Consider the following 17,625-nt stretch of genomic DNA (forward strand, 5'->3'; position numbering starts at 1 on the left):
GACACTCTTGTCTTGCTGTTATAGAATTTTCAGTAGAATAGCACCTCATAGTAATTTATACCTTTTGCAGTTACCACCCAGGCAACCAAGAGCTCGCATGTTACAACGTTGTAGCAAGTGAAGTACCACCTATAGAGCACTCTGTACAGCCAAATCTTTCTATCTTGAGTCCCGAGCTGGCACTTCCTGTCATTCCTCACTGCCACGTGACACGCTCTCAGGCCGCCTTGCATCTTCTCGGTTGCCTCGACACACTCACGTGCCGTGCCCGTGATCGTCAAACAGCAACATTGTGTGATGAGGCACATGAAGGTCGCCAGGCAGGAAAAGTGTACAGCCGTGAGGACTTCTCAGCTGTGACACGCTTTGAAAGTAAGTCTACCTTAAACAACAATTATGTCGTTAAATTTTCTAGAAATATGCACTGGCAGGATAAATAAGCTCTGTTAATGTTAGGTGTACATAAAGTTTATATACTAACAAGATTGACATTGAGTAATTTGGACACAAAGTAACTGTAAATTTTGTTGATATGATATGAAACTGATCAGTTAATGAAGGAAGAAAGTAAAGGTGGTTTCTATCAAGAATTTTTTATTACAAGGCAGGATGGCCTCACACTGATAAGAGCTTCTGCAGAAGGACACATGTCTGAGAGTGTATAGTGGCAACCTTCAGAACCTAGTATAGACTGGTGAAACCTGTGTAATCATTTAAAGATTGTCCACCTCTGTGTTCTTTTTGCTGGTAAGATTTGAAGTTCATCAAGTAGAAGGAATTCCCCAAACAACAGAACATCTGGATTTCATAAGTTGAAAATTTATCGAAAGAATGCAGTAAATTACTTCCTATCATAATATATATTTTCTACAACTAGCTTTGAAATACTTCTCATACCTTCTGTGAGTACATTTGCGCACTGTTATTCAATGTGTTACAGTTTTGTGTGGAAACTTGTCTGATATAACAAGGCCATTAATACTAGAGGGAAAAAAATCAGTAGAAATGTGTGTTGCCCGGCTAAAATATTCATTATTTAAAAACATAAAAATGCTAACCATTCCTTTATTGTACACTTGACACACAGAAACTGGCAGTGGAAAATCATAGCCTAGCATGGCACAGCACTGACACGAATGAATTACAAGAAGCCATTTTTCCAGAGTACATTGAGAACATGCAAAAGGGGAATTATCTCTTGAAATATTATGCAAAAATTGTCCTGTATGTATTCCAAGAAGACAAGAAACTTTTCTGTGAATAAAATACACTGTTATTAGCTATTGATACATTACATAGACCCTTAATAGCACAAAATTTGCTAATTCTCACTGTAAGTGACTATTCATTCTGCTTGCTTTCTGTGTAAAGGGGTGACGATTTGATTCAGTGTTAACTTGCAGCAGTTCTTTTTTCTTTTTCTTCCTTGCTGTAAGGTAAATGTCCTATATAGAAAACATCCCTCTGTTCTGCTGAGTAGTTTGTTTCCTACAGTAAAAGTGATATTTTTAGGGGCAGTTCAACCAGGGTTGCTTTTAGTGGCAAGTGATAAAACTGCCAAAAACATTTGCAGTTAGCCCACTCATATTGGATGACTGTTACTTATGCAAATTAATAGCAGTCACAGTAGTAGTAGTAGTAGTAGTAGTAGTAGTGATCACATATTAATTCCAGCACCATTTAGCAGTAGTATAAAGATTCTCAAAAGCTTATTCATTTGGCACAACAGTAGGGATTTTCTTATAACTTTATAATTGAATTCTGGTAGAGGGAGGCTACAACCAGTGACTGATTTAGGGACCACTCAAAAGTAACTCTTATAAAAGGGTTCAGGTTACTAGATCTTAGTTTTTGAAAAATAAAAAATGGATAATCATTATACATAGTGTTTTGTGTTGTCATTCAGACAATTTCGTCCATATCTGTGTTTTGACAGCGTATTGGGTGATAAATGACACAAAATCATGCCTTAGTAACAGATGGAAAAAAACTTTGATTATATTCACAAAAATGTATCTGTATGTAATTATTTAATGGTAAAAAACAGCCTGAATGACAAAGTGAAACAGTATGCATTATGATTATCTATAACAATGTATTGTATTATTCTTTCCCATATTATTACATTATCTTTCATAAAGTTAATCTTCACTTTGATTAAATACTTTTAATTATCCATGTAAAAAAATGTTCACATGAGAACTTGAACCCATGACATCCTGGTTGGTATGTATTTAATTGCTCTAATCACTAGCCCAACCTTCTGGTTGTAAGTGGGAGAACTCTCAAATGTGATGACTGTTGCCCTCATTTTTTGAAAACTGTCTAATAATCTAAACTCTGTATGGACACATTTAGAGGGCTAAACTGCTTAACTTCCTGATAAGATCGCTTTATGTGAAGGGGAATATCATTCTGGAGTAATTTATCACATCAGTTGTGGTGGCAGTATTGAGCTGCATTGACTGACAATGTAACACAGTGAATTATGTCTGTTGTCACACCATTCATTCTGTGGTAGTTAATAGCAGTTCACAATGTGTGGTCTGCTGTGCGAACCACCTCACTTTGAGTCCAGTCACTTTATTTATGAGCCATGGGTCCTCGTCAACAGGCTATTCATGACTTTGTCATTGCTCTTGTAGAGGAAGGGGATTTGTTGGTATTTGAGGCTGTGGCACAGTATGGCATTCCTGAGTGCACTGCCCAGTTGTGTATAAAATGGTATTGTGATACATAAGAATGTAGTGGACATTTCAAAATTGTATTTTGGCATGTAACAACACTGGTCCAGGATAGTAAACGTGTAATTACATCACAGCAAATTCCTTTTTTAAACACAGTACAGTTGAAACACACTACTGTGTCTCCCATGTCAGTTGACACTGTTCAGCAGTGGTTGTGGGAGACTGGACTACAAAGCAAACATGTGACTATCAAAGGGAAGCTCTTTAATGATCATTGGCTCTGCCGATTAACATTTTCTGAGGGAAGTACCTATTGTGACCGATGGAATGTAATATTTTTTAGTGGATCAGTATCTTATACAGTAAATGATGGCTCAATACAAGCACATAGTCCACATGCTACCTGTTTTGAGACCATCCTGCAAGGGATGTGTCAGTGCCTGTATGTCCATAGCAGTTTTCAGCTGGATTTGTTCTCCTGTACTTGACTGCAATGCTGCTCGCAGAACAGGATAAGATTTGTCTTCTTGGCTAGCCTTCTCCTGTAAAAGATGTTAGCCATATCGAAAACATATGGACAAAGTGAAACATAGCACGTGAAAAAGCTGGAGTGACTCTGTGCCAAGAACTTGTGATGACATGTGGAATATCACCTTAGCTGCCTGGGAGAAGGTGTCAGAAAATGAGAGAATTATTATGAAATTGAAGTGAACAGCCATTGGATGGGATATTAAGTGACAAAGAAACCACTTGCTGTGCTCTTTTAAAGGCAGAAAAAATCTTATTAAGAACTGTGACTTATTTGTTCTGTTAATTTTCTGTCTTCTGTAAATTAAGTAAATTAATGCAATAAAACAAAAAATAATTGCCTACAGTGAGGTTCAGTCTACCTCTTACTGTCATGCAGTTTCTTAACAATCTGTTGTTTACTTCACCAGATTACAAAGTCATTATACAAGGGGCTGCAATATTCAGGTAATTATTGTTTTTGTGTCAGTGATCACTTGGGAACAACACAACTGAAATTCCACTGATTGCAATGAAAAATGTCCCTCAACAGTGAACATGAACAAGAGTTAACATGGCCCTGGGTCACACAAGAAGAGTAATTACTTTACAACAAGAAAATGAGAGTCACTATGTGACAGATCCACCATAATGTTAACCCATGCATCCCACCAATAGGAACTTCTCACAGAGACATCTACATCTACATCTACATCCATACTCCGCAAGCCACCTGACGGTGTGTGGCGGAGGGTACCTTGAGTACTTCTATCGGTTCTCCCTTCTATTCCAGTCTCGTATTGTTCGTGGGAAGAAGGATTGTCGGTATGCCTCTGTGTGGGCTCTAATCTCTATGATTTTATCCTCATGGTCTCTTTGCAAGATATACGTAGGAGGGAGCAATATACTGCTTGACTCCTCGGTGAAGGTATGTTGTCGAAACTTCAACAAAAGCCCGTACTGAGCTACTGAGTGTCTCTCCTGCAGAGTCTTCCACTGGAGTTTATCTATCATCTCCGTAACGCTTTCGCGATTACTAAATGATCCTGTAACGAAGCGCGCTGCTCTCCGTTGGATCTTCTCTATCTCTTCTATCAACCCTATCTGGTACGGATCCCACACTGCTGAGCAATATTCAAGCAGTGGGCGAACAAGTGTACTGTAACCTACTTCCTTTGTTTTGGGATTGCATTTCCTCAGGATTCTTCCAATGAATCTCAGTCTGGCATCTGCTTTACCGACGATCAACTTTATATGATCATTCCATTTTAAATCACTCTTAATGCGCACTCCCAGATAATTTATGGAATTAACTGCTTCCAGTTTCTGACCTGCTGTATTGTAGCTAAATGATAAGGGATCTTTCTTTCTTTCTTTGTATTCGCAGCACATTGCACTTGTCCACATTGAGATTCAATTGCCATTCCCTGCACCATGCATCAATTCACTGCAGATCCTCCTGCATTTCAGTACAATTTTCCATTCTTACAACCTCTCGATATACCACAGCATCATCCGCAAAAAGCCTCAGTGAACTTCCGATGTCATCCGCAAGGTCATTAATGTATATTGTGAATAACAGCGGTCCTATGACACTCCCCTGCGGCACACCTGAAATCACTCTTACTTCGGAAGACTTCTCTCCATTGAGAATGACATGCTGCATTCTGTTATCTAGGAACTCTTCAATCCAGTCACACAATTGGTCTGATAGTCCATATGCTCTTACTTTGTTCATTAAACGACTGTGGTGAACTGTATCGAATGCCTTGCGGAAGTCAAGAAACATGGCATCTACCTGGGAACCTGTGTCTACAGCCCTCTGAGCCTTCTGGATGAATAGCGCGAGGTGGGTTTCACACGATTGTCTTTTTTGAATAAATGATGAGTCCCATGAGGCCACAGTTTAACTGAAATTCCACTGTTAGCGATGAACAATGTTTTATTATGTCACTCAACAGTGAACATCAACAAAAGGTAAAGTGGACCTGGGTCACACAAGAAAATAAAAGTAATTACTTTACAACAAGGAAATAAGAGTCACTAGTTGACAAATCCATCATAAGGTTAACTCTACACCCCACCAATAAGAACTTCTCACTGAGACAATAAATGATGATTACCGTGAGGCAGAGGGAGTGGTGGCTGCACCAAATGATCGCTGAATGTCTCAAAGAACTCTAAGCAAGAAGTTTCCAGTGGGGCCACAGTCAGCGACAAGTGGCAGCGGCACACAGCAATGAGGATCGTACAGAGAAGCTGAATACAATAAGGCTGTCATCAGTAGCAAGTGACAACTACACGAGGTGATGATGAGGCAGTTTGGGAAGTGCGCTGCAGACAGTCCTACAAGGCAGTGGTCAGTAGTGCTGTGACTGCAGCTAGTGATAGCTTGACTGTTCAGAGAGACAGCTGATGTTCAAGATTGAATCTCAGCTGGAACAGACAAGTTATGTGTGTGCATGGTAGAAGCTTAAATAATAAGTTTCCAAGTGGTACAGGACTGGTGTTGAAAAAACAGTTCTGTGATTGTGGTGCTGCCTGGGTTGACATCGTTGCACGGATCTTTTCGTCCACCAGCAACATCTTGCATCAGCACCTGACCCGACACCAGTGCAACATGAGATTGCAGGAAAATGTAGTGTATCCGCACAGTGTGGCAGCTCCTGCTGTGTAAGTAGCTTCAATAGGATGTTCTCACCAAGTCTGATTTCAGTCACAAGAGTAGGAAGTTTCTGATAGTGTCTACAAATACAGAGGCTCCCATGGCAGCGGTCAGCAATGAGCCATGGCTGTACCAGATGGTGCCTAGGCAGCACGGTCAGTGACGAGTGGTGGGTGCACATGGCAATTGCATAGTGGCTCGTGGGACATATCGAGAAACTTAACCCAACAAGGCTGTGATCAGTGGCTAATGACAACCACAGAAGGTGATGGTGAGGTGGAAGTGTGCTACAGGCAGAGTCTTACTGAGGCTGTGGTCAGTTGCTGTAGGTGCATCCAGTGACAGCTTGACTACTCAGAGAGACAGCTGATGTCCAGGACTGGAACTCAGCTGGAATAGGCAAGCTATGTGTCAGGCACTTGGTTATGTAAATGTCCAGCTGAAGCTTTCGCAATTGGTTTCCAGGCGGCATGTAGGAAAAATGGTTCTGTGATTGTGGTGCTACCTGGGGTGATGATGGTTTCTCAGTGTAATGCAGACTTTCTGTAAGCTTGCCACTAAATATGTTTATGTTTACCAACAGTGCAATGTGGAGTCTTCCACTGATCCAGTGTTTATTACTGGCAACTGAGTAGTGATGATACAGTCACCAGTAATCTGATTGTATTGCAGTACAGCCAAGTTTTAGGATGTAACACATACAGATACAAAACTTTTTGTTGTTCCACCCTTAACTCGACCTCATGACTTCAAGGGCCTTTCTACAGGTGAAATCCTAGGAATGACAAGGAGCAGATGTTCTCTTGTGTTTTTGAAGGCTAAAGGGTAACTCCCTCAAATACACACACAATTACAATTATGACCAGTAGTCTGTAATGTGATTGGCTCCTGTGTAATATGGTGGGCAGTTCAGTTTTCAGCCACTGCTTTTTCTGACAGCAGGTGTATACATTTGTAGTTTTGATTATTGTGTACAGTAACAGTCATACACTCAAAAATTTTCATTTAGAGCTCATAGTCACAGAAAAATTTTCAGTTTCCCACACGTCATTTAAAACTTTGTGCCCAGTTGCCGCAGTACAAAAGACAAAAAGTCTATAATAAAATTTTAAAAAATGTAGAAATGCAGTATATTTAATATGGAGAATATATATCTGAAAAGATTTCTGAATAACTTATTAACTGGAAGAGCTACTATTCCACTGAAGAATTTATGGATGACAATGTTACAGTCTGAGGCAGAGAATACTGATTACTATGTTTATACGTTCTCTGTTGTAGCTACACTGTAGTGTTTTATAATAATACAGAACTTCAGCCTACTTCTTTTTTTAATGAACAGGTATGTTTTTATTGTAAATATACCATGTATTCAACATGCACAATTGTCATAATTGTAAATGACATAAAAATTTATATCAAAATATTCATCTTTCCATTTTAAACAATTTTATAACTTTAATTGTCTGTCTTGCATAAAAAATCAGATGATTTTGAAACTATACATGATTTCACATTTTTATTTGTTTCTTTAAATTTGCATGATAGAAATGTGATACTTAGTGTCTGTCTTAAGTTCAGGTATGTATTATTGATGGTGGACATCTGCATGAGACTTTAGACATTCTCATAAAGAAATCATACAGTGTCAGTTCATCTTGGAGGTCAGTTGAGTTATATATTTAGTTAGCTATGTGTTCCATTGATCACTTTCACAACTTATTATGGTGATTTTAAACATTAACATTTAAAAAAATAATTAAACATTAACAATTATAATGGTTATTGATGTCCATTTACAGGTTAATATAGTGAAAACTATTTTTGTTTTATCATAACAAGTATACACTAGAGGTGATGCAGCTATATAATTCAACAAAATTGTTGCCAGAATGGAATACATTAATCAGGGAGAAACATATTTTGAGTTTGCTATACATCAGGCAATTCGCATCATGATACAGATGATAAAAAGTTCATGGCACAACATAATTAATACCATTTTTAGTCAAATTCTACTTTACGGTTATGGAGGCTACTTTTGTGTAGTGTTATAATTTCCAACACTGTTATTCATTTTCAACTATAATAGTTTACAACAAAACCTTTGTTAAAATACCCTTTCTTTAAAGGCATGTCCTTAAGTTTACAGCAAATAAACATCACACTACTCTTATGACACACTTTAGTGCAATTATTATTATTATACTCCTTTCTCAGACGTTATGTCTGGTTAAAAATGGAAAGTGACGCGGACCTTGATCAAGCGTGACTTCCTTTTAACTGTGTGGTATATGTTACATTGCATTTAGGAACTTTCGGGTCATTGAACAAGTATCAATAATTACAGATTTCTGTAGTTGTATATATAAGTTTGTATGTAGCTGTATTGTGTTGATGCACTGGTGGATATTGTGTGGTATGACTCCTGTAGTTGATAGTATAATTGGTATAATGTTAATTTTATCCTGATGCCACATGTCCTTGACTTCCTCAGCCAGTTGGATGTATTTTTCAATTTTTTCTCCTGTTTTCTTCTGTATATTTGTTGTATTGGGTATGGATATTTTGATTAGTTGTGTTAATTTCTTCTTTTTATTGGTGAGTATGATGTCAGGTTTATTATGTGGTGTTGTTTTATCTGTTATAATGGTTCTGTTCCAGCATAATTTGTATTCATCATTCTCCAGTACATTTTGTGGTGCATACTTGTATGTGGGAATGTGTTGTTTTATTAGTTTATGTTGTATGGCAAGCTGTTGATGTATTATTTTTGCTACATTGTCATGTCTTCTGTGATATTCTGTATTTGCTAGTGTTGTACATCCGCTTGTGATGTGATCTACTGTTTCTATTTGTTGTTTTCAAAGTCTGCATTTATCTGTTGTAGTATTGGGATCTTTAATAATATGCTTGCTGTAATATCTGGTGTTTATTGTTTGATCATGTCTTGCAATCATGAATCCTTCCATCTCACTGTATATATTGCCTTTTCTTAGCCATGTGTTGGATGCGTCTTGATCAATGTGTGGTTGTGTTAGATGATACGGGTGCTTGTCATGTAGTGTTTTCTTTTTCCAATTTACTTTCTTTGTATCTGTTGATGTTATGTGATCTAAAGTGTTGTAGAAGTGGTTATGAAATTGCAGTGGTGTAGCCGATGTATTTATATGAGTGATTGCTTGTGTATTTTGCTAGTTTCTGCTCATTTTATAAAGAATTTTCTTAAATTGTCTACCTGTCCATAATGTAAGTTTTTTATGTCAATAAATCCCCTTCCTCCTTCCTTTCTGCTTAATGTGAATCTTTCTGTTGCTGAATGTGTGTGATGTATTCTATATTTGTGGCATTGTGATCGTGTAAGTGTATTGAGTGCTTCTAGGTCTGTGTTACTCCATTTCACTACTACAAATGAGTATTATTATTATTGTTATTATTATTATTATTTAGAGAGAATGGTAAATTGTCACCAGAAAAATCTTATACCTGATTGCATTAGTAAATGACAACAAATAAAAATTTCAATTGAAAATTTCTGAGGGAGAAACCATATTCAGCTACAAATGTTTGTAAAAACATGTTGTTTGATGTTTCATCAAAATAATGCTTAAGTTTCTATGTGACACTCTAAACAAGCAAATATATAAACTGCATCTTGAAATCAATAATCAAATGTATCTTCCCCCATGCGGGTTCGGGGGTAAGAATAGGCCCGTTGTATTCCTGCCTGTCGTAAGAGGCGACTAAAAGGAGTCTCAACTGTTTTGGCCTTTAATGTGATGGTCCCCTACGGGGTTTGAACACTACTTTTCCAAATTTTCTGTTAGTGCGTACCATTTGGGGAAGGACACCTTACGTGGTGCATCTTACATCCATCTTGCCCTAAGATCTGGCACACCTGATATTTTCATGGAGTTGGACTTACATCGAGCTTCCGGCCACATCCACTGCAGTGTGTTCCAGGTAGCATACATTCCCTCCATTATGCATTTCCATCATTGCTCCATTTCTTAATGGATATTCGACACCCGACAACCAGCACGGTAGCCAGTGCCGCTGCTGCAACACCGGTACGATCCTCTCCCTTGTCATCACGTACTGTTGCCTCTCAGCTATGTCAGACTGCACCAACCCCCTTGGTTGTGGGGGGCACTTCCCCCTCTGTTTCTCCTGCTCCATCTACTTCAGGAGCTACACCACCCCAACCATTGGGGACATTAGTTCCCCCTTCCCAGCCGGAGAAGTGTGAGACTTCTTTGGCTACTCTCGCCAGGAAGGGGTCCCTTGGGGCCCTCCCATCCCAGGCTTTGCCCAGTGCCAAAGCGGACACCCGCAAATTTTTGAAGCAACCACCGGTCGCTGGTCGTAGGGCCTCACGGTCGTCGTCCGTCCCTGAGACTGACACAGTGGAGCCCTCCCAGCCAGACCAACCAAAGGCACAGCATGCAAAGCAGTCAAAGAAAAAGGCTCCCAAGCATCCTGACATTGTGGTGGCACCTGTCCCACCGCAACCTTCCACCTCTGCATCTGAGGATGAGGTGGAGATTCTGGCGTCTGCTGAGGACCTTGATCTCGCTGGTCCCTCAGACACCATGGATAGCACTAGCACAGGTGCTTAATTGGAGGCAGCAGGTGACCCAGAGGTGTAATCTGCCTTCCCAGTCCTGTCACGCCTTTCTCAGACATGGACAATATCATCCTCCAGTGGAACTGCAGCGGTTTCTTCCACCATCTAGCTGAGCTCCGACAACTCATCAGCCTTCACCCTTTCTTCTGCATTGCTCTTCAGGAAACTTGGTTTCCAGCAATGCGAACCCCCGCCCTCCGTGGCTATCGGGGTTATTATAAGAACCGGGCAGCTTATGAAAGGGTGTCTGGTGGCGTCTGCGTCTATGTCCTTAACTCTCTTCACAGCGAGTCTGTCCCTTTACATACAACTTTAGAGGCTGTCGCTGTTCGGGTGTGGACACCACAGGCTGTTACCGTTTGCAGTCTTTACCTTCCACCAGATGGTGATGTCATGCAGCATGTCCTGGCTGCGCTGATAGTGCAATTGCCACCACCTTTCTTGTTGCTGGGCAACTTCAACGCCCATAACCCTCTGTGAGGTGGGTCAGTGGTGACAGGTCGAGGCGCCACCATTGAGCATTTATTGGCACAGCTCGATCTTTCGATTTTGAATGATGGTGCCTTCACACACTTCAGTGTCTGTCCAATGGAGAGTGCATGACGACCTGTGTGGTAGTGTCCACTTTCCGATCTTTCTGTCACTGCCACAGTGTCCATCTACTGGGCGCCCTTGCAGGTGGGCTGTGAATAAGGCTGAATGGGACTTGTTCTCCTCCACTGCCGCTATTGAGCCTCCCTCTAATGATGACATTGACGCGGTGGTCCACTCGGTCACCACCGGCATTGTTACTGCTGCAGAATCTGCCATTCCCCGTTCTTCTGGGTTCCCTCGGCGGCGGACTGTGCTTTGGTGGTTGCCTGAGATTGCTGCAGCGATTAAAGATTGCCAGCGGGTGCTCCAGTGTCACAAGCGGCATCCCTCCATAGAACACCTTATCGCCTTCAAACGGCTGCGTGTTGAGCCCACCACCTTATCCGCCAATGCAAGCAGGAGTGCTGGGAGCAGTATGTGTCCACCATTGGCCTCCATGTCACTCCACCGCAGGTCTGGGCCAAGATTCAACGCCTCTATGGCTATTGGACCCCTGTCAGCATCCCTGCGCTCTCACTGAATGGAGCAGTTTGCACGGACTCCGACGTAATTGCCAATCACTTGGCAGATCATTTTGCTCTGAGTTCTGCTTCTTCAAATTACCCACTGTCCTTCCCCTCCATTAAAGAGCAGATGGAACATCGGAGCCTTTCTTTTCGCACCCACCATCCTGAATCCTACAATGTTCCATTCAGTGAGTGGGAATTTCACAGTGCCCTAGCCGCTTGCTCTGATACCGCTCCTGGGCCAGATCTCATCCACTGTCAGATGCTGAAATACCTTTCAGTGGATTGCCAGCGATGGCTCCTCGACCTTTACAACCGTCTCTGAGTCGAGGGTGAGTTTCCGTCGCAATGGCGGGAAAGTATTGTTATCCCCATTCTGAAACCTGGCAAGAACCCTTTGGAGGTGGACAGCTACCGTCCCATTAGCCTCACCAACGTTCTTTGCAAATTGCTTGAACGGATGGTGAGCCAGCGCTTGAATTGGGTACTGGAGTCTCGGGGCCTTCTGGCTCCATCTCAGGGTGGGTTCTGTAAAGGCCGCTCCGCTGCCGACAATCTGGTGAGCCTGGAGTCGGCCATCCATACTGCCTTTGCCCGCCATCAGCACCTGGTCGCTGTCTTTTTTTACTTGCGGAAGGCGAACGATACGACATGGCATCATCACATCCTTTCTACGCTTCATGAGTGGGGTCTTCGGGGCCCTCTGCCGATCTTTATCCGCAATTTTCTGTCGTCTCGTACCTTCTGCGTGCAGGTCGTGGCCTCCCATAGTTCCTCCTGAGTCCAGGAGAATGGGGTACCACAGGGATCTGTCCTCAGTGTCTGCCTGTTTTTAATTGCAATAAATGGGCTCGCTGCAGCAGTGGGAAATTCTGTCTCCGCTTCCCTGTATGCTGACGACTTCTGCCTTTACTATAGCTCCACTGGCATTGCAGCTGCTGAACGTCAGCTACAGGGCACTATCTGTAAGGCGCAGTCTTGGGCTGTAGCTCATGGGTTCCAGTTTTCGTCAGCCAATACCTGCGTTATGCATTTCTGCCGGCGATGCACTGTTCACCCGGAGCCGCGGCTTTATCTTGACGGCGAACTTCTTGCTGTGGTGGAGACACATAGGTTTTTGGGAGTTGTTTTTGATTCCCGGTTGACTTGGCTGCCTCATATTCGGCAGCTTAAACAGATGTGTAGGCGGCATCTAAATGCTCTGCGATGCTTAAGCCACACCCACTGGGGCGCCGACCGATCTACCCTGTTACGGCTCTATCAAGCGTTAATCCAGTCCCATCTGGATTATGGGAGCCTGGCTTATGGCTCAGCATCCCCATCTGCGTTGCGGGTGCTGGACCCAATCCTCCACACTGGGATACGCCTTGCCAGTGGTGCTTTCCAGACCAGCCCTGTGGACAGCATACTTGTGGAGGCAGGTGTCCCTCCACTGCAGTTACGACGCCAACGTTTGCTGGCCGCTTATGCTGCCCATGTTTTCAGCTTGCCCGGGCATCCTAACTATCGTCTACTATTCCCACAGTCGCACGTCCATCTTCCAGAACGTCGGCCCAGGGCTGGATGTACGATCGCGGTCCGCATCCGAGAGCTTCTCTCCGGGCTTGGGGCTTTACCTCTTCCACCTCCTTGCCGGGCACCTCTGCGTACACCCCCATGGTGTGTGCCTCGCCCTCGCCTTCAGCTGGAATTGGCACAGGGCCCGAAGGACTCAGTCCCTCCGGAGGCCTTCCGCCGCCGCTTTCTTTCCATCCTCACCATCAGAGCTCTGGCATTGTTTACACCGACGGCTCGATGGTTGCTGGTCGTGTCGATTATGCGCTAACTCTAGGGGACCATTCCGAACAACGTTCATTGCCAGCTGGCTGCAGCGTTTACACTGCTGAGCTGGTCGCCATCTTTCGTACCCTAGAGTATATCCGCTCCTGCTCAGGTGAGTCCTTCGTTATCTGTAGCGGCGATTCCCTGAGCGGTTTACGAGCTCTCGACCAGTGTTTCCCTCGTTCTCATCTAGTGATGGCTATCCAGGAGTCCCTGCATACTCTTGCCCGTTGCGGCCGCTCTGTGGTCTTTGTGTGGACCCCCGGTCATGTCGGTATCCCGGGTAATGAACATGTTGACCGCCTGGCAAAAGAGGCCACCAGTAAACCATCTCTGGACGTTGGCCTCCCAGAGACTGATTTGAGGGCAGTCTTATGCCGCAAAGTTTATGCTCTATGGGACAATGAATGGCACGAACTGACCACATGTAATAAACTCCGTGCTGTCAAGGAGACGACAGCTGTGTGGCGGTTATCCCTGCGAGCCACTCGCAGTGTCTCAGTAGTCCTTTGCCGGCTCTGCATTGGCCACTCCCGGCTGACACACAGTTATTTACTGCCCCGGGAGGACCCTGACCCTCCTCTATGCCGCTGCGGGGCGGCTTTGACAGTGGCCCACATTTTGTTGGCCTGCCCCCTTTTAGCTGTGGTCAGGCAGACATTTGTGCTGCCTGATACGCTCCCTGCCCTTTTAACTGATGACTCTGCTATGGCTGGCTTAGTTTTACGTTTTATTCGGGCAGGGGGTTTTTATCATTTAATCTGAGTGTTTATGTTTTATTTTATTGTTTGTGTTGATTCTGACCTTTGGCCTACGGTTTTAAACTGCATTTTTAATGTGTTCTCGGCTTTTCCTTTCTTATCTCTATGGTCGGCCAACCACTGTCACACTCTGTGTGATTTTAATTTGTTTTGTCTGATATCTGTCTGAGTCTTTCTTGTCCTGTGTCGTCTGATGTCTTTTCTGTTGTTCGTTTTTTATTCTCTGTGAACGATTTTAGTTTTTTTGGAAAAAGGGACTGATGACCACCGCAGTCTGGTTCCTTTAACCCCCACAAACCAACCAACAAATGGATCTTACACCTACCTTTTTTCCACATCTTATATAACATCAATAGCTAGATGAGAGAGAAACAGCTAGTCACTTGTAGAAGGTATAAAAATTTAATTCCAGTCTCTTACTTCAAAAATTATGAATTATTCTCTGACTACAAAGATTAGAAATTATTCTTCTGATTATCCCCCACAAGTCAGAACTTGAATTCAATGACAGATAATTAAACCACCAATATTTCACTTATCAGCACAAAAATTACATAAGTCACAGCTGGACTAATGTAGAATGAAGAAAATGCTGTGAGTTCAAAGATCGAAAGTATTTTTGAAATCCCCGATTTAGATCAAGAAAGTCATTTATTGCTATTTTGTTGAATACACTGAAACGTGGAACATAGTTCATAAGAGCCACTGGTCTTGTACTAATTGCCTAATTCAGGTAAAACTGGCTCAAAACTGCTTGCTAACATTATTGTATTGTATTTTATTGTATTTTTATTGATCCAGGCAATCATAGTATTGTACAGCTGTACATATGATATTGGATAGGTCAAGAGAGCTATTTACAAGTAATTTTTACAAATTGATTTTTACATTATTTTGTAGCAAGGAAATTATCTATCTTAAACAAAACAGTTAATACAAAACATAGAATAGTAGGGTTGTACATACGATATTGGACAGGTCAAGGGAACATATTTTCAGGTAATATTTAATAATTTGATTTTACATTATTTTGCAATGAGGAAATTAGCTATCTTTAACAAAACAGTAAATACAAATGTTGTATGGTAAAATACAAACAGCCAGTACAAATGTAATAGTAAAGTAGTCCAGTGTATTTCATAGACATGCACAGTATATAATAATCCAGTATATTTCATAGACATGCACAGTATATAATTTTCAGACCTAATTGAACATTTATCATATTGCTTACGTGTTTAACCCCTTTCAAAAAATGATCAACTGCATAAAAGCAATGGTCCAAGAGATATTTTTTTAACTTATGTGTGAAAGCTCTTGGGTTCTTTGTTGCTTTGATTACATTGCGTAAATTATTATACATTAGTATCCCAACATTTAAAACACTTTTTTGGTAGCAGGTAGTTCTGGACTGAATCATAAGTAGGTCAGATTGCTGCCTTGTTGCATAGTTATGAATATCTCCATTGAATTTTAGTGTGCAGTCATTGTTTAACAGGTATGACTTGACAAATGAGACGATATTATAAATGTAAGCAGAGGGCAGTGTCATAATGCCATTTGTTTTGAAATGTAGTCTGCATGATTCATTATGTCTTAGATTACATATTATGCGTATTGCCTTTTTTTGCATTTTGAAAATATATCTACCTCCAGGCGAGTTCCCCCAAAATATGATTCCATACTGTAATGTAGAATGGAAGTAAGCATAATATACATGTATGAGAACAGATTTTGTGACTGATTTTTTGAGTATCCTTAAAATGTAACACACAGTTGAGAGCTTTTTTGAGATATAATTTGTGAGAGTCTCCCACTTAAGATTTCCTTCAAGCCATATGCCAAGAAACTTGACAGAGTCCACACACATAAGCTCTTGGTTATTTAGAATCACATCAGGCATTACTAGTTTTTGGGATGAGAGTCTGAAGTTGATGTACTTTTTTTTTTTTTTTTGTATGTTTATAATCAGTTTGTTCTCGTTGAACCATTTGCTGAGTGACGACATAAGCGGTTTAATTTTTTGGTTGTGGTCCTCTGTATCAGTACCCGTTATTAGTATACTTGTGTCATCGGCAAATAGTGTGGTATGTCCTGTAGCAAGCTTCGTGCTTATATCATCAATGTATAGCAGAAACAGTATGGGTCCCAGGATTGAGCCTTGTGGCACACCATATCTAATAGGCATTGTGTCAGAGGAGTGGACAGTAGATTGATGGGTGGTTGTATTCTTTTTTTCAAAATTAATTTCAACTTTTTGAAATCTGTTTGATAGGTAAGATTCCAACCATTTGTTTGCAATTCCTCTTATACCTTTATTTGCTAACTTCTTAAGGAGTATGGTATGGTCAATTACATCAAAGGGTTTGGATAAATCTAAAAAGATACCAGTAGTGATTTCCTTATTATCCAGTGCTTTTAAGGTTTTGTTGAGATACTCATAAATAACTGTGGTAGTTGTCTTTTGCTTTCTAAAACCATGCTGGTGTTTTTTCAATAAGGATAGTTTATTAGTAAAGTCTTCCAATCTGGTGTAAAATAATTTTTCAGATATTTTTGAGAATGAGCTAAGTTGTGCTATGGGCCTGTAATTGGCTACATCATTTTTAGAGCCCTTTTTGTGAAGTGGGGTAATTTTAGAAGTCTTTAGTAGGTCAGGGAAAACTCCATTTGTAAAGGATGCATTTATTATGTGGGTTTGGGGTTCTACAATGGATTCTCCACATTTCTTTACAATTAAATCAGGAATGTTGTCACTACCACTGGAGTACTTATTCTTTAGTCCTTTTATAGCTGTAAGTACTTCAGTATTGGAGACTTTGTGAAGAAACATTGATGCCTGTACTGGTATGGTTTCTATTAGTGTTTGGTGTTGAGTATTTGGTCTGTGGCAGTTGTTCTTTATCAGGTTTTCTGCTATTTTTTTTTTAATTTTAGTTTTAATGTTTTGTTTATAACATGCTGCTTACTGTTTGTTTCATTTTTTACAACTGTCCACAAGCCTTTCATTTTATTGTTAGATTCCTTTATAAATTTATCATTGTATAATTTTTTTGCTTGTTGGATAACTTTCCTGTAGATTGCAAAATAGGTCTTACAATATGACCTAAACTGATCATCGACGTCATGGTGTTTCATGTGATTTTTTAAGTCACACTTTTTTTGGCTGGAAATCCTTATCCCTTTTGTTACCCATGAGTTTGTGTGTTTGTTTCCGATTTTCCTGGATTTCAGTGGAAATGCAGTATTGAAGTGGTGGAGAAATGTTTCATGGAAGGAATTAAATATGTAGTTTACATCATTTTCTTTATCGACCTCTGCCCAGTTTTCAGCTCTTAACAGATAGTTAAAAAGCCTTATATTATCATCATTAAATTGCCTTTGCATTTTAGTTATTGTGGGATATTGTCCTATGTAATTTAAATTCACTGTTAGTATTTGGGCTTCATGGTAACTG

General features: G+C 41.0%; 1 protein-coding gene across 1 annotated transcript in view; it reads left to right on the top strand.

Moving 5' to 3' along the window:
* Positions 1-17,625, top strand: part of LOC124613548 (E3 ubiquitin-protein ligase MYCBP2-like) — a 798,425-nt gene that overhangs the window by 175,056 nt on the left and 605,744 nt on the right. Inside the window, exon 19 of the mRNA XM_047142259.1 lies at positions 71-372. Coding sequence (XP_046998215.1) covers positions 71-372 — 302 coding nt within the window. The remainder of the gene's footprint in view (positions 1-70; positions 373-17,625) is intronic.

The sequence above is a fragment of the Schistocerca americana genome, chromosome 4 (genome assembly GCF_021461395.2).
Source record: "Schistocerca americana isolate TAMUIC-IGC-003095 chromosome 4, iqSchAmer2.1, whole genome shotgun sequence".
Classification (NCBI taxonomy): Eukaryota; Metazoa; Arthropoda; class Insecta; order Orthoptera; family Acrididae; genus Schistocerca; species Schistocerca americana.